The sequence below is a fragment of the Chionomys nivalis genome, chromosome 10 (assembly GCF_950005125.1).
Source record: "Chionomys nivalis chromosome 10, mChiNiv1.1, whole genome shotgun sequence".
In the NCBI taxonomy this organism is placed as follows: Eukaryota; Metazoa; Chordata; class Mammalia; order Rodentia; family Cricetidae; genus Chionomys; species Chionomys nivalis.
This window is the reverse complement of record NC_080095.1, coordinates 63,078,415-63,105,014: the sequence shown is the minus strand read 5'-3', so window position 1 is coordinate 63,105,014 and position 26,600 is coordinate 63,078,415. Positions and strand designations below refer to the sequence as shown.

At 37.4% G+C, this 26,600-nt stretch overlaps 1 protein-coding gene across 1 annotated transcript in view; it reads left to right on the top strand.

Moving 5' to 3' along the window:
- The window catches only part of Mipol1 (mirror-image polydactyly 1), a 233,773-nt gene extending 214,801 nt beyond the window's left edge, over positions 1-18,972 (top strand). The window contains exon 11 of the mRNA XM_057782609.1: positions 18,302-18,972. Within this exon, the coding sequence (XP_057638592.1) occupies positions 18,302-18,368 (67 nt within the window). The 3' untranslated portion in view covers positions 18,369-18,972. The remainder of the gene's footprint in view (positions 1-18,301) is intronic.
- Positions 18,973-26,600: the final 7,628 nt, after the last annotated feature.

Genomic DNA, 26,600 nt, shown 5'->3' with positions numbered 1-26,600 from the left:
CTAAATCTTTTATAGCAAGTTACAGGATTATGTGATAAACTCGAGCTGCAAGTTAAAGGGAATGCAGCATCACATCTACTAGAAACCTCAGTGGACTCGCAGACACTGACTTGCTCTAGGGCATGCTGTGGAACACAGATAACACTGTTATCGCTCAGTGTTCTCATCTGGAAAATGGAGCTACTGAGTTGCTTGCTGTGCTTGTAAGCATAGCTGTAAGAGTTAGATATCCATATTCCTAGAAGTTTAATGAGGAAAACTGTGTTCTATAAATATAAGCCATTGAATGGCTTCAAATCATAATATAGATGCTAAATTTCAAGGTGATCTTTGGATCCATAAATCGTAATAATATAATAATGTCTTAGCCTTTCAAGAAGGAGATTGTTTTTAAGCATACATCTTAGAAACTGAAAGTTAAAAGTTATGTACATTTTTATATATTACTTGTGGGAATGCAAAACAGAAACCCAAAGAGGAGGATTTGACCGCAGGCAACATGTACACTTGTCCTTTGAGGAAAACTAGGTCCAGGGCTCTATCATGAATATATGCCTCTATAAATATGAAATAACTCAAAAATTACTACCATTAATAGCAAGTGAAAACAACCCAAATCGTAGAATAGCTAAGTAAACTATAATATATTCTCCTAGGAGAACACCATGCAACTATTAAAAGAATAAGAAGGGTGTCTATAAGCTGAGCTTGAGTAGTGTCCAGGACATGTTGCTAACTTAAAAAACCAAATTGCTTACACTGGAATAATGAGAACAGGAGGGTTAACCAGAAACCAATGAAAATATTGCCTCTCGTTTTAATGTTAGAACCATATCAGTGTTGTACATACTCAGAAACTAAATCACATCTGTAAGGAAAAAAGTCAGACCTAAAAATAAATTAAAAGTGATAAACATATGTAACTATATTATCAAACTAATAAGATTCTTGTAAAGAGAAGGTAATTAGCTGAGGTATTTTTTATTCTTAATTTTTAGTATTTTGCATGTGCACATGATGAGGATGAACACAGATGTCATGGCACATATATGGATATTAGAGAACAAATTTATGGATTCGCTATCCTTCCACCTTTATGTGGGTATTGGATGTCAAACTCAGGTCACCATGTATTGGCAGCAAATACCTCTTTCTGAGTCATCACCCCATCTTCAGTCATCATACTCTGCATATCCTCAAGGTTCAAAGGAAATGAAAACAATCATATATTTTACACTCCTGTTCATAGTTGGTACTAACATTTTGAAACATTTTTATATTTTGAATTGATCAAGTAAGCAGTAAATAATAGTATCATTATTAGGTAGCAAGGTTTTAACTGTAAAAATAAGTAGCATTAAGAAAAAGATACTTCAACATTACATTTGAGTCAGAGCTATCAATAAGAACTCATGATTTAAAATATTTTTCTAAGCTCTATACACTAAGATCCTTTACAAGCATAGATGGATGTAGCCCAAATTTTAGTTCCTTTCTTTCCTCCCACTTTGTCTTTTTTTTCTTCTTCACTAAATCTTGGAGGGTTTCACGTCATGCACACCAATTCTGTTAACTTCCAAATTCCCCGATATTCCCCAATCCCTGTTGCATCCCCCTATAAAAGACAACAAAACAAAAAAAGCAAACAAGCAAATAAAAACAAGAGCAAAAATAAAAACAAAATCAAAACAAAAAACAACTCAAAAAAGAAAAAAATAAAAACACACCCGAAACAGCAAAATCCCTGCTTCTCCTCTCTCCTGCCCTCCATCACCTCTTTTCCTGTCCTAGTGTCGTTGGAGGCTTCAGTGTGTCATTTAGTGTTCCCTTTTTTCTTTTTAGTTTGATTGGCAACTATTCATTGCAGTGAGTCATTGGACTAGTTCAAGGCCTCTGGATTTTGGTATACCATTCTCACTGGATCTTCACTAGAGCTCTTCTGTGGTACCTGTATCTTGAAGATCTTGTGGGTATCATTATGCAAGACCAGTTCCTTTATTAGCTCCAGCAGTACCTAGATGGGATATATGCTAGTGTGGGTCAGCCCAAGTCGCAGTTGTGGGCCTGGGTGTTAGCCAAGCAGGTCAGGTCAAGCTACTGGGGCCACCCTCCTTGGGTGCAGTATCTGCATACTCTCAGGGTAGTTCATCCTTGCCTGTGGTGCAGATTTTTATAACAATTTCCCAATAAAAGAAATTGAGACTATGAGTGAGTATGATTATCTTTTGTGCTTGAAGTCAAATTATGCTTCATTTATATATGCTTTGGTATTGAGGACACAATCTTGGCAGATTTGGAACAATTTTAGTTTTGGAGAAGGAACTATAGTCATGTTGAACTCTTATATTTTACAGCCTATGAAGACACTGAGAAAAAGATAGTTACTAAAAGGGAAAATCCTTTTGTACAGAAAAATATCAGTCATTAATTGGAGATAGGATGCAGAATTAGAAAAAGCACCCTATGGTAACCTTCAGTAAGATTAATTCAAGAGCCAGGTAATTAGTAAGAAGTTACTTCGGAGTGTATTAGCACAGGTCTACAGTTCAGAGCTTGGAAAGCTGAGGCAGGTCTCATAGTGAGACAATATGCTAGGAGGGGTAATTTGTAAAATTTTTGGTGACCTTATTGTGTGGTTTTTTGAATGTGAACATTGTAGATGATAATGTCATTTTGCAAAGTTGAACAGTTAGACATATCTTTAAGGTAAATTTTTTATGTTTATTATGGAGGTTTAAATTAATTTTGATTTTTAAAAATATTTTATTAAAATGTCTTGTTTAGCAAGAAGTGGTTTGCATCTCTTTACATCTTAAGATGAGCTCACCATCTCATTCGCTTTAGCATAGCTCTAGCCCTAAGAAGTTCCAGCCCTACAGAAGCAGCAGCACAGCTGTTGGAGGAAATAGACCTAATTCATCAGTAAGCAATAACTTACTGAGTTATCCCACCTTATTGTGATTTCTGGTGAATGGTGTTGCATGTTATTGCATACAGCGGAACAGGTCTGATGGATCAGTGGTTCTTCCGGGCCTTAAAAATTGGACAAGAGGAGCTGGAGAGATGGCTCAGTGGTTAAGAGCACTGCTTGCTCTTCCAAAGGTCCTGAGTTCAATTCCCAGCAACCACATGGTGGCTTATAACCATCTGTAAGGAGGTCTGGTGCCCTCTTCTGGCCTGCAGACATGCACACAGACAGAATATTGTATACATAATAAATAAATATTAAAAAAAATTAAAAAAAAATTGGACAAGACTTTCTCATGCTTGCTGTACGGAAAAGTTACTACTGTCTATGTACCAATTTTGTTTATCAACTATTGCGTTATCTTCATTGTAATCATCTTTTAGACTGTATATAAATCAAAAACATATATGTCATTGCAAGGGTTTTAATTGCATTCTAGACCCTAAATGTTCATTTCAATTTGAGGATGTATGGTTTTATGAATCAAAGTTAAATCCGGCAGAGAAAATGTCTGTCACCATGCCAGCTTAATAAGTTGAATATTACTTTACTTTGTAGGCCTGTGGCTTAGTCTGAAATTTGAAGTTGCATTGATATATTATCTCTACTAGTCTCCCAAAGGATGTTGCTAGTCTTTTGAATTAAACTTGAATAAGGTTGATTTGTATTCCCTGTTAATCAAAATTTGAAATGTTGACATTAGAAAATTTCATTCAGTGCTAATTATATATGACTTTTATGAAAGTTAGGAAGGAAAGAATCCTACATTTTAAAGTTTGGTATCAGTATAAAGCCCTCTGAAAACAATGGTGAGGAGCTTAATAAGCCATCTTAATAAGATACCTTAATAAAACTAACCAGTTGCTCCAGCTTGCTGCATTTCACCTGACACTATGAAAGTCAGTGTTTTGCCTCCTCCACCATTAATTGAAACTTTTCTGGCTTTAAAATGATCAAAAACCTTAGCAGTATTTCACCAACATTCCTCAGCTACCCTGACTTCTGAATCTCTTTAATAGCAGTATATGACTCTCTAGGTAGTATTTCAAGCACCTCTTTGCCTCAGCATATGAAAAGATGATAATTTACATTGATTGCTTTGGAACATTTTAAATACAGTTGCTAATAGTCACTAGATCTATGAGGTTGTTGTCTTCAGGTATGTAGGAGAAACTAAATCGTTGTATTTTACAGGAGTATATTGCTTGTCTTAGCATGGAAATAAAGTAGTGGAAAGTTTAGTTGTGCTGTGGAGAGCTGCTTATGACATGGCATTTGGATTTTAACATTTGAATTTTAAAATGAATTCGTTTTCTGCCTTTGTTTGCTAACAAATTGCTATTGTGAGTCCTTTGGTTCTTATTACAATGTATGTAAACTAAGTAAATATGAATATTTTGACCTAATAATACAACTTGCTGATTTAGTGAATTTAAACAAATTTATTCCCTCGTTAGGTTGTACTCGGCGTTGGTGTACTTCATGCTTCCTCTGTGTGAGCACCCAATGTTACATTAATGAGAATAATGACTAGAGAGTGGGCTCCTCAGAGAAGAGCACTTGTCCTCTCCCTGTATTCCCTCCCTCAGTGCCACTCCCCTCCCCACCTGATCCTGTTCCTGTGTCCATGTCCTGCCCCCCAGTCCACCAATAAGATCTCTTTCCACCTCCAAGAGAGATCCATTTGTCCCTCTGCTTCCTTCCTCTGTATCTAGCTTCTGGGGGCCTATGGACTGTAGCTTAGTTAACATGTTGAGTGAGGTGACCCAGACCCAGAAAGATAAATATGGTATGTACTTGCTTATATGTGGATATTAGTCATTAAGTAAGCGATAGCCAAGTTTTAGCGCATTTTTAGTAATTTATTTTTATTCTTTGAGAATTTCGTGCAGCATGTTTTGTGTTCACTCCTACTCCTCCCAGACCCTCTCCCTCTGCTATTAATCCCTTCACTTTGTTTCCTCCTTTTTTCCTGTTTTCCTTTCTTTTCTTCTTTTTTTAAGAGGCTATCTTAGAGCAGATGCCCTGGAACTCTAGCTCTAAACAGTCTTGCCACCCTCATCCTTTGTGGTCCCCAAGTCTTAGGTGTAGGGACTGTTGTAACTGGGGACAGAAATGCCACTCCCCATTGTTCTCTGAATTTTCACCAGTTATGGCTTCTGTCTTAATCTCTGCTGCAAATAGGGTCTTCTTTGATGAGGGGTGAGAGGCATACTTTCCTATGTGTTTAAGGATGCAGATAGAAACTGTATTGACTAGGAAAGTGGTAACAGTGGGTTTTCCTGTAGGTTCTATGAGTAGTTGACTAGGTTTACAGTACCAAACATGATTTCATTTCTTCCTGTTGAGCAGGCCTTACATCCAGTTGGGTGACCATTGGTTAACCCCAAAATATAAAGGACACTGTCTTAGTTAGGGTTTCTGTTGCTATGAAGAGACACCATGACCACAACAATTATAAGAAAAACATTTAATTGGGATTGCTTGCTTACAGTTCAGAGATTCAGGCCTTTATCATCATGGTGACACTTAGCTGCATGCAGGCAGACATGGTGCTGGAGAAGTAGCTGAGAGTCCTATATCTTGCAAGCAAAGGAAGTGGTCTGAATCACTGGGCATGGCTTAAGCATGTATGAGACCTCAAAGCCTGCCTTCATAGTGACGCACTTCCTCCAACAAGACTAAGACCATACCTCCCTCTAGCGCCACTCCCATTTGGAGCCATTCTCTTTCAAACCAACACATTTCACTCCCTGGCCCCTTAAGGCTTGTAGCCATATCATAATACAAAAATGCATTCAGTCCAACTTCAAAAGCCCACCTATCCTTTAATAGTCTCAAATTTATTCAAATGTTTAAAGTTCAAAATCTCTTCTGAGCTTTATACAATCTCTTAACTAAAATCCCCAATGAAATCAAAATTAAAAACAGATCATATACTTCCAACATATAATGGCACATGATATATACATTACCATTTCCAAATGTATGGAAGGGAGCATAGTAAGGAAATACTGGACCAAAGCAAGACCCAAAACCAGCTTGGCAAACTCCAAACTCTGCATCTCCATGTCTGATGTCAAAATGCTCTTCAGATCTTCACCTCCTTTCAGCTTTGTTGACTGCAACACACTTCTTCCTCCTGGGCTGATTCAATACCCTGTTCTTCTCAGCAGGTTTTCCAAAACTCTGGCATCTCCAACATCTTGGAGGTCTCCAAGGCAGTCCAGGCTTCACCTTCACAGCTTCATGAAATGGTTCTTTAGGCTTTCATGCAAGGACATCCCTGATATGTGCCTGGCCTCAGCACCTTTTCTTAATTGGTCCTTGACGCTAAAGTCAGAACCACGTGGTTGAAGCTGCCAGGTTCTGCTGCTTGCTGGGACTGGAACATGGCCCCCATATTCAATTGTGTCTTCACCAGTTTTCTGTTTTCCATGCTTTCCTTCACTGCCTGTTCTTGACTGTCCTGGAACTTGCTCAGTAGACCAGGCTGGCCTCAGACTCAGAGATCTGCCAGCCTCTGCCTTCTGAATGCTAAGATTAAAGGTGGCTCTATGCTTTTCTTTATTCCGTTTTCACAAGTTGGAAACTTAGCTGGGTGGGATCTTGCCCTGCACCACTCCCTTTATTCCATTTCTTAATTCGTTTATCTCCTTGAACACAGGATTTAGCTCCATTCCACTTCCTGGTGCCTCTGTACTCTTTTTTATGTTTCTTAATTTACCCTGTTCAGCTTGCTCCTTTTCATTATAAATCTTCACTAGAGTCACCACTAATAATCACACAACAGAGTCTATACTAGGCTGTTTTGGGGTTTTCTCTGCCAATGGAATTAATTCAGAATTCTTCACTTTATTCTCAGGCAGAATCTTTGGATAAGAGCAAAACACAACCAGTTTCTTCACCAAAATATCACATGAAATATCTCTAGGTAATATACTATAAAATTCTTCTTCTCTGGAATCTCTTGATTTAAATAACTCTTAGCACCACTGTATTCCTTGCTACCACCAATATATCCCATTAAGCAGTGCTTAAAGCATTCCATTGTTTTCCTATCCCAAAGTACCAAAGTCTAAAAGCCTCCAAACAAAACCATGGTCAGGCCTACCACAGCAATACTCCACTTCTGGTACCAACTTCTGTCTCAGTTAGGGTTTCTGTTGCTGTGAAGACACACCATGACCATGGCAGCTCATAAGGAAAATATTTAATTGGAGTGACTGGCTTACAGTTCAGCGTTCCATCCATTAGCATCATGGTGGGACTTGGTGGCACACAGGTAGATATGGTGCTGGGGAAAGCTGAGTGTCCTGCGTCTTACAGTTCATTTTCTTTCAAACCACCACATTTACTTCCTGGTTCCCAAAGACTTGTAGCCATGTTGTAATGAAAAAATGAATTCAGTCCACCATGTACAAAGTATACAATTATAAAACCTAATAATTTTTTTACTAGAATTATGAGTCCAATTGACTTTCTTTAAGACAACATTCTGGCTGGGCAGTGGTGACTCATGTCTTTAATCCCAGCACTCAGGAGGGAAAGGCAGGCAGTTCGAGGCCACCCTGGTTTACTGAGTGAGTTCCAGGACAGTCAGGACTGTTACACGGGAAAACACTGTCTTGAAAAACTAAAAAAAAAAGAAAAAAAAAGACAACATTGTAATCTTGACCTGAAATTTTCTACCACTTGCTATTGTAGGATGCCAGCATCAGAGCTCACTTTTCCAGTTTATCAAGTATGCTCAGTACATTCTATGACGTAAACATCAGTAATCCCTTGTTGTACTGTGCAAGTTTCCATATCTATAGGCAGTTATAGGTGAACACTTGAACAGTTATATGTGGACACTTGAATCCATAAAGATGTGTTGTGGTTGTGTTGACTCTGGAATTAGGTGATAGCTGACAGCGTACTTAGGGGGTTAGTGCATTCTCAGCTTACTGAAGGCCATAAACTCATTCCTAGCACTAAAGTTAAATATCTTCATATATAGGCCATTTGTAGATGAGAAAGAAAGTTCTATGAATAATTTGGGATTTTTAAATTTACTACTAACTATAAATGATTCTGAAAATGAACAGCCATGCCCAAACAAATTTTATATTTTTGAGGATAGATCAATGGGATATATTCTAAGAAAGCAAAGTCTTAAGCGTCAAAAGCTAAATATTATGAAATTGCTCTTTGTAAAATTCATGAAAGCAACTTATCTAAGAGAATGCACATTCCCCAAGCTTTCATCCCTATTTAGTAAATTGTTAAACCTTCCAATTCTGTAGGTTAAAATTCATTTCACTATAATATGCATTGCATCTCTTTAAAAATAAGATTTGACAATTTTATGGGATTTTGGGGGGGTTTTCCTGACAATTTTGTTTTTTTGTTTTTTTTTCTTTTTTTTTTATTCTTTTTTAATTAAAATTTCCACCTGCTCCCCGTTTCCCATTTCCCTCCCCTCCTCCCAAATATTGCCCCCTCCCCCCACTTCCCTCCCCCTATCCCCACTCCTCTTCTCCTCCCCCCACTCCATTCCCCCTCCCTCTCGATACTGAAGAGCAGTCCAAATTCCCTGCCCTGCGGGAAGACCAAGGTCCTTCTATCTACGTCCAGAAAGGTGAGCGTCCAAACAGGCTAAGCTCCCACAAAACCAGTTCATGGACAATTTTGTTTTTTATGTGAATTGCCTTTTCACATTTTTCTTTTGAATTGTGAATCAATTGTTATTGATTTGTTAGAACTCTTTATTAGGGAATAATTTTATTATATATCTATAAGCATTTCCTCTTTAAAATATTTTTAAAATTATGTATATAGGTATAGTGGGGAGAGTATGTACGCATGAGTGAAGGTGCCCACAGAGGCCAAAGAGGGCATCAAATACCCTGGAGCTGTAACCATTGTCAGCTGTGAGCTGCCCTACCTGGCTGTAGGGAACTGAACTTGGGTCGTGCTCTACAGCTGTAAGGCTTGTTTGTTGAACTGAAGTAATTTAGGGAAACTGAGACTGAATGTTGCTTAGTTAAGATGTATATTTATTACTTAGTATTGCTTTTAAAAATAATTAGGCTATTTTGTAAACATGAGCTATGTGTACTTCCTTCTTTACCAAATCACTTTTATTAATTAGAAGTCAATCAGATAACTGTTCTCATACTTTAATGCCAATTCAGATTGGTTTCTCTTAGCAAATAAGCTGTTTAGTCATAGTTCTTCAGCTGTGTGTTGTCTCTTCCAAAGCAAATATCCTGAATGGATAAAATAAACAGGATCAAGACATAGTGAAAGAGCTGAGCCCTTCGATGCCAGGTTTGGCTGGTTGGGTGTGTCAGGTGCAGGGTGGTACCTGAGGAGCAGCCTGCCTGTAAAAGGCAGTCTGTCTCAGAGCAAAGAGGTTTTTGATTGTTGTAAATGCTCAGTCAGGAATGTTGTGGGGCCTTAATTATTATTTTAAAAACAGTGATCAGTTCTTCCATTTTTGTACCTTATATCCCTCAATTTATTTTTCTGCTAAATGTCTCTTTAGAAATAAAAAAATGTAAAACCTACACAATACATGTCTACAAGATTTAAGTCTTGTAGACAGAGTTACTTTGAATGGGACTTTGAAGCCTCATTCTCTCTGTCAGGAAGGTAATAACCCAGACTTATGAAGAGTTCAGTAAGGATATGAAGAGAGAAAAGGAGCTGCGTTTCTCTTTTCCATGCTCCCTTGTCTGTATTTGTAATTATAGCTTGTATTTATCTTGACTGACAGAAATAGTAAATACTTGGAAGGGGTGTTTTAATTTCTTATTTGTTAGGGGGTTTCATTAGTTTGGACTTTGGTCTTTTGTTTTTTCAGTGCCATGTATCAAATCCAGTGCCTTTTGACTCTGGACAAGCACTCTGCCACTGAACTATACCTCCACACACCCATTAATTGTCTTATTGATAATTTTTTTAATTAAAACATTCAAATTAATAAAGCAATAAGTGTTAAATTTAGAAACACTTAAAAGAACTAAGCAGCTTGACTTTTTTATAAAATATTTTATATAATACATACAACTTTATAAACCAATTATGACTTAACATATAATGGCATGTCTATGAAAATGGTATTTTAACCAGTATATACAACTTAACTGGACAATAGAGTGAATTTTTATTTAATAAATGGACAATTTCTCATATTGGCTCTGATTATGAAATAAATTATACTTTCTATGATAAAATGACCTTATAAAATCTATAATAGATGTACATTAGTATTCACAAGTTTTTTGGGTTTACTTATTATATGGTACAAGTACTGAGGAAACGTTCAAACTATCTATACATTTACTACCTACATATATGTGTATATATGTATGTATATATGCACATATCTTGCTGGTTAGTAAGCCTAGCTTAGACATATATACATACATGACCAGAAACTCATGAAGGTAGTAAATATAGAATATGTGATCTAAGAGATGCCCTAAAATCTTTGCATCGAAGGTGAGTGCTTAGAATGGAGTTAGTAATTTGCTTCATGGAAATTCATTGTTAATATTTCTGATCAGTTAATATGAATTATTTAAATCTTTCCATAAATGAAAATAGCATTGCAGATACTACTCATTTGGAAACATTGGCCTGAAGGGGGACAATCATGAATAAGATGACTCCATTCTTACATACTTACCCTACTTTTTCTCCTCCCTGGTTTATATTAACAGTGAATATGAAAGGGTTTTGTTCATCTTACCACTTGCTACATGAACTTTAAAACACTTTTATCACGGTTTAGAAAGATACATTATTTTAGTGAAAACCATGTAACAGCACAACAGGAACAATAAGGTTGGAGTTGACTTTTAGCTTTGTTATGTAATTACCAAGCATAAAGACAGTTCACTGTAAGTCATGTCCTGGGCTGTGGCGATGACTCACTCAGTGATGTGCTGACTGTGCAGGCATCCACACTTGAGTTCCTGTCCCCACTACCCACCTGGTGGCTCACTTCTGTAACTCCAGATCGTGGGGCAAGACAGAGACAGAGAGATCCCAAAGACTTGCTGGTTAGCAAGCCTAACTTAGAGAGTAAGATCTAGGTTCAGTGAGTGATCCCATAGAAAGAAATACAGGGGCTAGAGAGATGGCACCATGGTTAACAGCACTTGTTGCTCTGTTAAGAAGCTGGGTTCAGTTCCCAGAATACACATGGCAGTGCACAGTCTGCTTCAGAGAACCCAGTACCCTCTTCTGACTCCATAGGCCTGAGCACTCAAGTGGTGTACGTACCTACATACATGCACTCGTGAAAAACACCCATACACATAAAATTTTTGTCTTTGATCCTAGCCTCTATTGACTGAGCCATCTCTCCAGCCCAATACATATAAAATTTAAAAATAAAGGAATAAAATTTAAAATAAAAAACAAGATAATGATAGAGGAAAGCAACCAGTGTCAACCTTTGGCCTTCACAAGTGAACTCATGGGTACACCTGCATGCATGTGTACATACATACAAATCATGCCTCGTGCCGTCATTGTATTAAATTTGGTGAGCTATGTTAAAAGTATGACATACTTCCTTGGCTTACAGTTTATGACATCAATACTTACGAGATTTTTTTTTCTACATATTTCTACATTGAACATGGTGTACCAAATATTTGAAGAAATCATAGGTTGAAATCAGTGAGTTGAAGAGAATCTGGAATCTGTCAACATGTGATACTGATGCTGTATCTTCCACCTCATTCATTCATTACTTCATAGGGTACGCTGGTGCCAAGTGTCTTTTTGTGTTTTCAATATAGATAACAGGAGAATAAAGGCTTCAAGGAGAGCAGATGTACCTAATAGAGTGGATGGAGTGTGAATTAGTGGAAAGGAAGGGAAAGAAGCTAATACAGAGGAGAGCAGGTACATGAATAAAGTTGGGTCTAAGTCTGAACATAACCTAAGAAAAGTCCAGAGATTCCTATGGAATGACAAGACTTGGCTGGATACCCAAGTTTTCAGAGTATGCAAATGCACTGGGTTTCTTGTGATTGGAGGCAGAACCATTGTACAGTTCTTTAATGACTGTAATTATAATTGTATGTGATCATAGGATCGAGGAACATCAGCCTATTCTTTTATTAGAAAATTATCTAAACAGGTTGGTGTTAGCAGTAAAAGTACCAGCTAAGAAGTGATTGTAGCAATACAGTATAAGAAGATAGATGGTGTTCTGCCGTGGACTGGAAGTAGTAAGAATGAAAGAGATTGATATTAGAAACACTGCAGAGGAAATACGACTTAGTGACCAAAAAGATGTGCAGGGTAAAGAAATCAGGGTTTTAAGATTCTCTCCCTAAAGGATAGGAAGAACACCGTGCCATTAATAGAATGTCTTTAGTTCAGTGCGAAGATCTAATTTCATTTTCTTTCTGTGTAACCCTAACTTATAAACTTATGAGAAAAAATATTAAGTTTGAGAACAGTACTGCCAGGTGGCAGATATAAAATTCATCAAAATTGGCTTCCAGATACTGAACAGCCAAAGAAGGGAAAGGCTTCAACAGATTCTTCTCAGGGAATAATGGAAATACCCATGAGAGTTTGTCTGGAATGATAGCAATTTAGATTATATAACCCCACTTCCCACATAATTACACTCTCCATGGAGTTTAGTGCAAAAGTCAGAATGGCCAAACTTATTCTGAATCATAAAGCTTATGCTTGAGAGCTGCATCTCAAGCCATTCAAAGACAGGCCAGATGTCAAGGCTGGCACGTGCGGTATCATTCTTCAAAAGGCAATATGTAACTCCTCTGCTGGGCAAACAGCACATCAGCCCCTAGCTGATGTCATTCACATTGGGAGAAATTGTCTGAGCCAGGCTGCAGTGTGAATATTTAAAAGTTTAGAAACAGACAGCTAATAGCAGGAAATTTACTAATTATTCTGTCTCAAAGGGATAGGGCACAAGTGGGCTGTTAGCAGAGATTTATAGCCACTGTTCATTGATTCTGTCTAGGTGACTCACTCAAGACATTTCTTCATCATTTAGGAAACAAAATGCATACCTGAAGAGGCAGACATTCTAAGCCTGAACTAACCTAAGGGAAAAAAAAATAAGTTACAGTGTTTGTGTGTTATGCTTTATAAAGTATTAGAAAATATCTAAGGATTTCTATCAAGAAGCAAATTGAAAGCATCCTTTTTATACCTAGTTTAAAATTATTCTTGTTAACATAAATGAGTATTTTTTACCAGGTATGGTAGTGTACACTCTGAATACTAGCATAAATAGTAAGACCTTGTCTCAAAAAACCAAAAGAATAATAGCAATAGTTTGCATTGCTTTTATGAAGTGTTCTTCCTCCAGAGACTGGAGAGATGGCTCAAAGGTTAAGAATGTAAACTGTTAATGTGGAGGTCTTGAGTTACCACCTTGTCAGAGAACTCACCACCACATCTACCTCTAAGTCCAGGTCCAAGGGAATCCTTTGCCTCCAGTCTCCATAGGCATTGCATTTATATGCACATAATTAAAAGTAACTTTTAAACATGCCCTCTAACATTTTGTAAATTCCAGTGATTATACATATACGAGGCTTTATTATACTTTTTGTCAATATGGAGGAAGTTTCTAGAATATAAAGATCCATATGTATTGTTACTGGTACCAGTGATCTAAGTCCCAAAGAAGTCAAAAGGAAAAAAATACCATCTATTTGAATAAATCTCCCACTGACTGAATGTGAGCATTAGTATATTTCACAGTTAAGTTCCTCATTCTCCCAAAGTTTAGTAAATAGTGTCTTAGCTTGAAAGAGTTAATACATCCTGATGCCACTAACTGCCAAAGAATAAAGGTACTGAGAGTAAAGCTCATTAATCCTTAATACCAATGCTTTAATGCATAAAAGAAAGATGTATGTGATTTAATTTCAAGTCACCTATGGTGCTCAAAAAGTATTAGCAGTGAAGTGAATGGATATTAAAGAATAGAAATTACATTTACAAGTGGCATATAAAAATCAGAAATCGGGAGGAAAATGAACTAAGAAAACTCAGAAATGCTGGTGTTTATATGGTGCCACAATTCCTTCTTTATAAAGCACACACGTGTGCACGCACACACACAAAATGTGTAGTGTGCTTGGGATACCCACTATTTTGAGATAAATGAAACTGTAAAGTTGATCTGTTTTCAGCACACACAGTATAAACCTTTGTAACATTTTCTTTTTATGTGGATGGCAACAGTCCTAGTGAAAAGGTATATGCTGTATTAAGTGTGCACCTTAACATTTCAGAACAATCTACCTTGTTTTGGTTGTTCTGCTTAACTAAATTTCAATGTTTTAGAAAAATGGATCCCTCCATATAAAAAGTTTAGGACTTAACTGAATATTTCAGTCTAGTGACATGGGCTTATAAGCTTCCATAAAGGATCAGTGTCTGTAAATATTTCCGACTATAATGAATAAGCGTTTTCTTCATTCTATTTACTGTATGCTTCTCTTGAAGGGTGAGTTCTGCATGGAATGAAATAATCACCATTTTTAACTAAAATGTTTTGAGTATAATGAAGCTGTGGGTTGTTTTTTTTTAAAATAAAACACAAGTAATCAACAAATAGTCCATTTCAGACCAAAAAAGCTTTTCAGCTAGAGAAACAGCTCAGTGGGTAAAGGGCTTGCCACACAAGAGTGTGAGGATCAGAGTTAATATCCCAGTGCCCACAGAAATGGCAAAGTGGCTGACTAGTTAGACTACCAGACTCTGAGAGCTCTGTGTTCCAGAGAGAGACCTTGGCTCAATGTATACAGCGATTGAGGAAGCATTTGCTAGATAACACCCTCTATCCTCCACATGTATGTGCACACACATGCTCACACACAGGCAAACACACACACACACACATACACACACTTATACACCTGCACATATATTTTAAAAAGAATTAAAGGTTTTCTTTCTGCTGTCAGTTGTAACTTACGCAGATGTCTATATGGGTCAACCCAGAAGCTGGAATGCAGGGGCAAAACACAAAAGCTAGGATAAGGAAAGAGAAAAGGGAACACAATCAGCATCCTTCTTCAAAAAGCAACAGTGGCATATATTGTTTCAGTTGTTAGTAATGTAAAAAACTTTAGTGATTAGTTTAAATGATTGCTGGTTTGCTTCTCCTACTGTCTTATGCTTGCCTGGTTTTTTTTTTTTTTTTTAACTCCAATCTCTTAAAAGAATGCTTCTTCCTCGTTCTCTTCCTCATCTACTCTCTTTGTCTCTGAATAAATCTGGAATTAAACAGAGCTGGTTTGTAGCATCTGTACATCATTGTTTTAGCATTAGCTACCTTCTTCCGGACACCAAAAAACCCACCTTGGTTTAGCTCTTGGGGTAAAGCGTCACCTACCTGCCTTCCTGCCAACCTGTGTTCTTTTGAATGACTGTTCTGCCACTTGATGGCATTCTTCCAAGGCTTTGACTGCTTAAAATATTTACTGCATGTCTTCGCCTTGAGTAATTGACTTTGTTCTTTGTGTGTTGCTCAGACGTGACAGTTGGGACAGTTGGGATGGAGGAGGAGTGGATATGGGAGGAGGAGTGGATATGGGAGCTGGCAAGTATATATCTTAATTAAGGGAACCATTTTAGGCTTGGCAAGAGACTTGACTCTAGAGATATTCCCAGGTGTCCAAGGAGATGTCCCTAGCTACTTCCTTGGGCAGCTGACAAGAGGGAGCCTGAAATGGCCCTATCCTATTGCCATACTGATGAATATCTTGCATATCACCATAGAACCTTCATCTGGCGATGGATGGAGATAGAGACAGAGACCCACATTGGAGCACTGGACTGAGTTCCCAAGGTCCCAATGAGGAGCAGAAGGAGGGAGAACATGAGCAAGGAAGTCAGTACCACCAGGGATGCACCCACCCACTTAGACGTTGGGGCTAAAAGTAGTTTTTTTTCCAAGACAGTGACTTTGAGGTTATTCTATAGCAGTAAATAACATACAGAAGTAATCGCTGTAGCTGAACATCACCACGAGTGTGCCTATAATCCCAGTAGCCAGGAAGATTGAGAGTCTGAGGCTATACTAGGTCTCATCATGAGTTCAACGTATAAAGTGTCCCACTCCAGGAAACATATATATTCGTGCACAAAAATTGTATGTGTCCAGAATAGAGGCTTGGCTGGAGTATTAATGGGTAAATGCTTTGCCTATAAGTGCCATTTAAGCCAGTTATGGAAATGACTGCGTTAAATAGGAATAATGTGCAGTTCTAGGAAGACGGAAGTTGCAGTTTCTTTTTGTAGTGTTTGAACTGTATGATTATATATGGCTGAATATTTTTAAAACATGAGACATGATAATTAACATTCAGAGAAGAGTCAATAATGTGATCCATCTATTCACTTAAATGAAGCCATTTGAAGACAACTTTTAGACTAGAAAAAGTGAAACATGGCAAAGACTTGAGAATTCTCCAATATTTTGACAATACTTTATATAGGAAATCAATCAGGTGATTTGATACAGGCAGGGAAGTTGTAAGGAGGCAGCTGTTTTCCCAATTTCATGGCCACGCCATTAGTATTCAGCTCCATAAATTTTACTACTTTTTGTCTTCTTGTTTCTTCCTCATTCTCTTTGATTTTCAACCCACTTTTGCATATACCTCCACTTCTGCCTTTTTCACTTCCAAATTTCCTCTGGCCTCTCAAATGTGAATACTCTGACTTCTCATTTGATATCCAATTAGTATGTGTCCTTTTGTGAGCGTATGTATATGTGGTCTTTCTATGACCATGTCTTTATAAATATGTACATGGGTACATTTTATATGAGTTTGTGTTATCCAAAGCCATGTGTTCCAGTTAGGCTCAAGCTGGGCAGAAATTCCCCTTCACACTTCCACTCTCAATGTGCAGAGCTAATGGGGAAATAAAATTATACTTGTATAACAGCCAGTGTCTTCTACAGAACTGTAGTCTCTAACCTCATAGAGATGGTTGTCACCACAGTCCTGTTACATTGACATAATCATCGCCCCCACTTATTCTATTAAGCCCTCATTGCTCATTTCCAGAATTTTCTTTCTGTTTTCATCAGTAATCCATGGGGAAAACTGAATCTAGCTGCCATTATTTCTGACAATTATCTTCCTCCACACCTACAAAATTGTCTACAGCTGTTTCCGCCTCTACTCTTTCCTGTTAGTCCCCAAGGAAAACTTGTCTAGTCATTTTTTCCAGAGATTATCCTGCAAATCCTGTGGTGACACCATCCTTTGATATCTTATTTTCAAAAGTATTGTCTTTCTTGCTATTTTTTTTAATCTTTCCATGATCTCCTTTTCTGTGATCCATAGATATATTCACGTCTTCTATTTAAGTCTCCCGCAGTGGCTACAGCCCTTATTCCCTTGCTGGGTGAGCTTTCCTGTAACAGCCTGTCTTTGCTTTTCAGTTTTTTAATATTCTGGTTATGCTTCATCCTGCTTGGACAGCCGTTAAAAACTGTACCAAAATGGTTGGCATTTCCTCTGTCAACTAAATATTCACCTTTCACTTCAATCCCATTTGTATGTGTGTGTTTGTGTGTTGTTGTTTTGTTTGTGTTGTTGTTTGGCTACAGGGTCTTGCTATGTAGCAGCGTTGACTGTTCTAAAACTTCCTATGTCGACCAGGCTTACCTCGAACTCATCGAGATTCACCCGCCTCTGCCTCCCAAGTGCTGAGACTAAAGGCGTGCGCCACCACCATGCTGGACTACTTCAACTTTCTTTAACTCGTCACCTCACCCCATTAATTACTCCCTGCTTGAAGTCCTCACACTGTTCTCTGACAGCAAGTCTTCTTTGGTCCATCTTTTACTTCTCTGACTTCTTTCGCGAATTCTTTTCAAATGTTTTATTTTATGTGATGCCTTCATCTTGGTTTATCCCCTTTCAACCCCTGTTTTTTGTATTTCTTCCTCTATTTCAGTGATTCTCAACCTTTCTAATGTGACTCTTTAATACAAATCCTCATGTTGTCTTTACATAGTAGATAATTCATTCACAAATTTTATGCAAGTAGATAAGTGTATTCAGATGGGTGTTCCTTATCTTTTGTGTAACACGTAACTCACACAACCAAGGATCTGCATTAAAATTCGTGCTGTACTGTGTTTAACCTCAAATTCTTGACACTCTGTGTGTTTCTCACAGCAATGCTTGTTTCTTAACATGACTACCAGAACAGCTAGGTCACAGGCACATACTGTTCTTTGCAGCCAGAATATTCTTGATAATAATTACACTTTTCTTTTTTTTTCTTTCTCTTTCCCTTGCCTCTCCTTAGGTTAGAAAGACTGGTGGATGTCCTGAGGAAGAAGGTTGGAACAGGGGCCCTGAGGACAGTGATCTGACTGAAAAACACCCAGTCTGGGGCAAGCAATCACATCTGGTGGCCAGGCTGCTTCATTCAACACTGTGCAAACACTAAAAGCCTTAACTTAGCAAACAGTTGTTAGAAGTGGGACACTCCAACCACATTCCAAGCTGAGATAAAATCAAATCACAAATGTTTAACCACTTTGCTGCTGACTTCAGTTATTTATCCAAATATATTAACTACAGGCTTTTACCAATTATAACACTGCAGCTTCTTTTTGTAGCTATTTTATATTTGTGCCTTTAATGTAATTCTTTTTTGCCGGTGTACTATAAAAATGTGTGAAGTTGGTCAGGATTGTACCCTCACATATGGCCCTTTCTGAATCAAAGTGCAGCAAAGTCAATATTGTCTAAGCCTTAATCCACTGTGTTAGGTCAAAACTTCAAATAAATGCATTTTCAGTATAGAGTATATTTCTTAACTGATGGGAGAAGTTCAGACATGAGAGAATGTACCCTACCTTCAATGTACGTATGCAGCTTTTGTTCTTAATATTGAATGATATTAATGATATAGATGCCATGAATAAAGTGTATTATTTGCTTTAATAGTAAATTAAGATGACAATCGCCAAGGTATGGTTTTTGTTTTTAATTTATGCTGTTTTCAATTAAAAAGTTATTAATATGTGTTTATGCATACATATTATTGGTATTTTTTAATGTTGAGTATTAGCATATGCCAGTCAGCATGTCTATCCTAAAAGGCAAGAAGACATCAAACCTTCTAGCACTCTTACTATTCGTCAGATTATGATTTTTGATGAGTGGAAGAAAACCTAATATAAAATACACAAAAAATATAGTGTCCAAATATGAGGACTTGGAAAAAAGCATTATTGCAATTTGGTTCAAGTTATCCACTTTTGAATTTAATACATAAAATAATGAAAGCATAGTAGCCACTTCTCATCATAGATGTTATGAATATTTATGGAGAATATTGTCAGTTTTACAGATTGGATAGCTGAAAGGCCATACCTGGAATAGGATGAAATGACCAAAAAATATTGTTATTGAAAATTTTATAGCCAAAAACTTTTCTAAGTTCCTAATTTATCTATAAGAGTGAGCGAAATTATTTATCATTACCTATTTTCAGGATAAATATATTCAGAATAATGGGCTATACTATTGTTTCATATATCATTGGGAAATATCCATTTTATTTATATTTGAACATTGTAGAATATTTAAGGCCATTTGTCATAGATGAAGTATGAATCCGGATACTAACCACAATTTCTTCCTTACTAAATCTGTAAAATTAAGCTAATGGGTAATTAGAATCATCTCACTCATTCAAATTTGAAATTCACTCATGTTACATGTTCTTAGTGGTTTTTAAACTATGAGAATTAGAAGATAAATAATAACAGCCATTATAAAAAAGCTAACTGTGTCTGTCTCTGCCATGGAAGAGCATCATAGCCTCTGATAGAGCAATGACTACTTAGACACGGAAGCTAGTGCTTTAGTTGCTTCCTTGGGCTCTGTGTGAAGGCACAGCATCTTGAAAGTTACCCAGGGGATGCAGGTAAGTAAAGAAAACATCCATTCCTGACTGCTTCTGGTCTTGAGAAATAGACACTTTCCTTAAGTTATTACTCTGAAGTTTTAGAATACACAGGCTGAAACAAAAACATTTACAACTTCCAGACGTCACTCGGAGCAATCAGTTCCTGGACAGTTTATACACGGCGAGGTATTACACAATGAAACTCATAGAACGATTCCAACACCCACTATTTTTCAGTACAGGTATCCCAAACATTGAAAACCAGCCCAATCAACTTTTGTCTTGATTTCTCACACTCGAAAATGCCCAGGAACGGTCTTCCAAGCCATTACTGTTCGGTGTGAAGGAGTAACCACTGAAAGCCACGTTGCCACTTGCTGGAAAGCAGCGCGACCATTGAGAACTGCACTCTGCACAGTATGTCTGCAGACCTGCTGCAAGCATGACCAAGTCTGTTCCTGCAGTAGCATGAGAGCTAGCTCCCTTCTTAAAAGCTAAACAAGTCTTTAAAGACCAATTACTGTTGGTTGTGACACTTGATCCGCAAAATCATCATTTCACATCTTTTTTTAAATTCTGCCAACAGCCACATGTTAATTATATACAGCTTCTAATATTGTTTTTATTTTTATGGTGATTGTTATTACATGATTATATGAGGAAATAAGTGAAGAGCCTCCTGGAACTTTCCAAGGACTGAGGTCTTAGAACTAACCCTCATTAAATTATAGGTTTCTCAGCAAAAACACAGTAAATAATTTTATTTTTCATTTTATCAATTATTTATTAATTCTTTGTTAATTTCCTACAGTGTATTTTAATTCCCAGAAAGCGTGTGGTGGCTCACACCATGAAGAATGAGATCTGATGTCCTCTTCTATCGTGCAGGCCTACATGCAGACAGAATATTGTATACATGATAAATAAATAAACCTTTTCTTAGAAAATTGTTTTCTGACCTTCACATATTTACTGTCACATGTGCATATTACTTATGTGCAAAATGAATGTGATTTCAAAAGTATATTCTATAAATTAATCAGTTAAATAGGGCAGCAATTAGAGATGGTGAATTGAAAGATGCATTTTTAACTTCTATAATCTTTGCTACTATTGTTCCATTTCCTCTTGACACATATGCACAAGTTCTTTAGTAATCTAAAAGGTATGTACATCTCTTTTTGTGTAGTGCAACATGAACTACATACACAAATACCTTGACATTAGTGTCATCTTTGCATGGACTTTGCCCTACTTAAACATAGGCAGGAGTTATTCTGAACTGCTTTTAACTTAGTCTGTTGCCAAACACCGAACACTGCATTGTTGCAAAATGGTGGAGTGTATTTCTACGCACACTAAGCTTCCTTCAGCACATAATTGATAAAAACAGTTATAGGCAAAGTAATGGATACAAGCAACACCAAGCATTACAACGATATCAATGATTAATATATACTAACTTTGATTTTGATAAATAAGCCATTATGCTTAAGGTAATTAAAATAGTAAAAGTACTTCATGAAATAAGTATATTAAACATCTATTTTGTGCATTTTATTACCCAAGTAAACTGAAGAATCTTCTTATTGGGTCCCTTACTAATAAAGTTTTTATTTCACAAACACACACTCACACACACAAACAGGTTTTTAAAATGTAACTTTAATGTGAAAAGGACGGCATAGAAATCCACTTCTTGAAGTTTCCACCTTTAAATGGTGATTACACATAAGGCATATGATGAAATAATTGTGAACATCTGTCACAATTATTTTATGATATGCCTTATGGGTAAAACCCAAGAAACCGTTTGAATGATACATTGATTTTTCACAGAAAAATAGCGTGTTCTTGGTAACTCATTTATAGCTAACCTCTTTATTCGCATATTGCATGCATAAACACAAATGCACACAAAAGTACATTTGCCTCTTTAAAACTGATCTGGTAAGTCGGTTGTTAGGCTCCAGCGAGTTCAGCATTTTGAGCATGCTTTATTGGAAGTGCATGTGGTTTCTGGGGTTTTTAAACAAATACATGAAATGGTTGAAAGATTTATATTGCCCATGCTTAGCTAAATATGTCATCTCCAGAAAAGGTGTGATTTATTTTGGCACTGTTCTAAAACTCAAATATTTTAAACATTTGTTGAGTTGGAGCTTGCACATTTGAACTAGTAGCATACGTTCCAAACTAGCATCTCAAGTTACCAAACGTTCTGTAATCCTTTTACTGAAATAGCCCTTACTGAAAAGCTTTTCTCTTTCACTGTGTTCTTTAGCATGAGTTTAAATTTATAAAGGTTGGGGTTGTTTTTAATGTAAGTCTTCATAAATAGAGTTTGACAATGATAAATGTGTATTTTTAAGAATCATTAAAATGATTTTTACTAATGAGAATCCTTTGCAAAAGCCATAATACACTTGCTCTTGATTCTGTTGTTTCTAATATGTTTTCAGAGTATGCTGGTGCTTTGGAAGCCGCCAGTTTCATTATCCAGTTATTAACAAGGACTATTTTAATGCACCAACTCAAGTATGTAAAACTTGTGTTTACTTTTTATTCACATAAAATCTCATATCTCAAATCCTACATGTTTCAATACAGTTCCTACATGTTGATCTTAATCAAATTTGTAAGTGTACAGTCCTGAAGACATTGTACTAGATGTACGTTATGAAATATATTGCAGGGAAGATCAAGTTGCTATCAAACTATTTATTATTTCCTTAATAAAGATAAAAATTGACATGAACAAACATGTCATGTACAAGTCTCTCAAAAGTATTTGGATCTAATCCGGGCAGTGGTAGCACATACCTTTAATCCCAGCACTCGAAAAGCAGAGGCAGGTGGATCTCTCTGAGTTTGAGGCCAGCCTGGTCTACAAGAGCTAGTTCTAGGACAGGCTCCAAAGCTACAGACAAACCCTGTTGCTAAAAACACAAAAACAACAACAAAAAACTAAACAAAAGTATTTGGACCTGAACTAATGTTCGTCCCTACTCAGAGAGTCTCTCTACAGCTGGTGCATTGACTGGGCCACCATGGTACCTGAGATCCCACGGCAAGCTTCTTCCACCAGGCGGTGATGCCCAGTAACTCTTCTGTGGGCCAACAGTTATGCTCTTGAATTGCTCTTATCAAGTGTCTTGTTTGATTCTTTGGCAAAATCTGGTCAGTGTATATGAGTTTTAATGCATTTTTTCTTAAAAACTTATTTTTTTCTAGATGACCCCAGCTAAGACTTCTAGCAATAGTGGACACATAGCCTGACGTCACTAGGAAAATAATAATGGGTTTTGAGAGACGGCTCTGTAGGTAATGTGTAAACATGAGGACTTGAGTTCAGAAGTCTGTCCCAGAGTGCATCTGGAGTGACGTGGACACAGGAAGATACTTCGCTGCTCACTGTCCAGTCACACAGTCTAATCAAAACAGTGAGCTATAGGTTCGATGAAAGACCTTGACTCAAAACTAGTTTTTAAAGGTAGAGAAATGAATGATTCAGACAATTTAATGTTAGCCTCTGGCCTTCCCATATGCCTCCAAGGGTGAGTACACATGCAAGTGCACATGCATATACAAACAAGACATGGGGGTAGGAGGGGAAAGAACATATCAAACAAACAAAAAAACAAATTCCAGTGAGGGTGTCCATTGCTGATGGATGATGGGAATGTAAAGTAGTCCAGCCATTGTGGATGTCAGTATGGGGATTTCTCCAAATGTGTCTTCCATGTGACCCAGCTATACCACTTCTGGTCATTTACCCAAGGACTCCAAGTCAACATTTCACAGACGCTTGCACGTCAGTGTTTATTGCAGCACTATTCATAATGACTGAGCTATGAAAAAAACACTGGATAGGGAATAGATAAGGGAAATGGGGCATATATACCCAGTGGAGTCTTTAAGCCGTAAAGAATGAAGAGAAGCCATTTGACAGGACCTGGCTGCAGCTGGAGATGACGGTGACGACGGTGCAGAGAATATTCTCAACATGCAGTGCATACCTGTACAAAAACATTAACAGTACATTAATTAACTAAAAAGATTTTCTGGGCATAATGACTCAGGCCTGTAAATCTCAGCATTCAAGAAGCTGAGGCAGGAGAATTCTAGTTCAAAGACAGCTCTCTCTTCTCATACCCTGTCTCAGGAAAAGTTGGTAATAACAATTAATAATAATGCAGAAACAGTGCTTCTGCTGTGCAGGAGTGTTGACTCATGATCAAACAGCAATAAAGAGATTGTGTAATTTGCCTGTGTCATAAACTTAGGCCACACACACATCCCAGGCTTGGGGTGGACAGTAGGAGTCTGGAATAAAGATTCTATAAAGTAGTATAGTCTAAACTGTGATATGATTACCTTTAAAAAGTAAGGTTGTCTCACCAAGGCCTTGTTGCTACATTTACTTCTCATGCATATACAATGGCAATATTGTATCCATTATTTCTACCTGGACCATTCTTTTTCTTTTATCTATGGGTATAGCAAAATGTCATTAGGAGTCATTTTATTGCTATGTTCTTCTAGAAGAATGACAGTATTTGGTTTTCTCCTATGCCCATGGCCTCTCCAGTCTCAGGTCCTTGACCACCTGAGCAGTGTCATGCATGGGGACGAATTATTTTTAAGACTTGCCTTGAAAATCAAGAACAGAAATGTTTCATGTTGGCCTCATACTTACTGCCCCCGGGGCACTTTGCTTATTTCCACTCCCAGTTGTTGCCAGTTTTTGTCATGTCACCAACTTCAGTGCTGTCCTCTCAGCTTCCTTGTGTCCACAATGTTTCCTTTGCTGCCTGCTGTCCACAAAGACACAAACCACTAGAAACAGTTTTAGGGTGAAGAGGCATGCTTAGTCCTCCCCGTGCATCTCAGTCGTGGAAACATCTCCAGATTCTCTCATTCTCTAGTTTAAAAATATCTTTTATTTCCCTAATTCTGCCTTCTGCTACGAAGCCATCTGTGGAATCCTTAATTTCAGATTGTAAACTTTCCCAATCTATGGGCCTATTGGTTTCCCCCTTTGCCTATCGTTTTTTTTTAATTTAATAGTTGTAGTGATTTTAAAATCCAAGTGGGGGCCAGAATAAAGGCTCAGTGGGTAGGGGAATTTGTCACCAAGCATATGTGTGTGAATACATATATAAAAATGTACTTAATAAATATAAATCCAAATGTATAAACTCAAATATCTGAATTACCTATAAGTCTATTTTCTATTGTCTGTTTTTCCTCTTGGCATACATATTAATTTTTGATTCAGTGTCAGACATCCTGAATCTCTAGACGACTTGTCCTTCTTCTAGAGAGGGCTTATCCTTTCCTGAGCAGACTGAGCAGAAACCAATCATCCGAAACCAGACAGGCATGGCACTAGTTTGGGATTGGGTTGCAGTCTGAATAAAGTTCTCTCACTTTTGGTTTTTCTCTTTGTTGTTGTATACTGGGGCTTTGTGTTATGACAGCCATATCTTTATCTTGGTTAAGACTCCTCTAGCTAATCCCATTTTAGCTCCGTAAATCTCCCACTTAGGAATTCTGATAAATATAGTTTTATTTGGGTTTCTAGGAAGAGTGTAGGCAACCATCTTAAGGTCTAGAACATTCCAAAGGTCCTACTGGCTTTCCTGTGCTATGTAGCGGGTATCCACCAAGCTACACAGAACTGCCACTGAGCTCCAGGACAGTGGCCACAGGTCATCAGTTTGTCGGGCACACCTTTACTCCCCCACAAAATCTTAGTCCCTGAAGTTGTCTCTGCCTCGGCTCCTCTCTGATACTCCAAAGCAAATACTCTTTAGTTTAACCAGCTTTTCAAGTTGCTCTTGGCAGGGAGTATGAATCTATCACAGACTATTCTGATTGGAGGCATAAATCCAATGAGTCTATAATTTGTGTTGCTATAATTTCTTTTTCTGGAGGTTACAGTCTGTTAATTCCCAAGTCCACTTGGTAATTTTTTTGTTTATCTCATTTTTTATCCTTTTTGTCCTCCTATGTTTTAAAGCATGTATTCAATACTTGTTTCCTCATCATTTGAATATTCAAACACTCAGCTCTGGTTTTGTTATGACTCCTACCTACAGTTACTTCTCCTGTGGACTGCAGTGTTTGGTGACTCTTTAATGTGAGCTTGAACTTGTACGATTCTCTCTGTTTTGTGTGAAGAGCTGAGTAACTGCAGGTTCCTGCCTGGACACTTGAAGACATGTATAATAAGGCTGGGATCACTTATTAAGCTTGATTTGAAATTTATTGGATAATTTAGATGATACTAATTTTTTGAAAAGCCACATGGAGGCTAATTTATGATTATAAAATTTGTAGGGCAATTATTCTTTTGTTTCCATTCGTAGCTTGGATTCTAGATTTTTCTCCTTGGGCAGGTCCCAGGATCTGTCTCCTGGGCCCTGATAACAAAAACTCAACTTTACCCTATTAACAACTACTCCTTGGGCTTCACTTACCACTCAGGGTTCATGTTTCTTAGGATGATGGCTTTAAATGTTCTTTAAGATTACGTTATTGGTGGATTTGAAAAGATGGCTTTTGTTTTCTGTCCAATATTTTTAGTTTACTGTAGGAGGAACTAAGTAAATCATAATGGAGAACAATAGTCTGGCTCAAATGTGTGTGTGTGTGTGTGTGTGTGTAGAGAGAGAGAGAG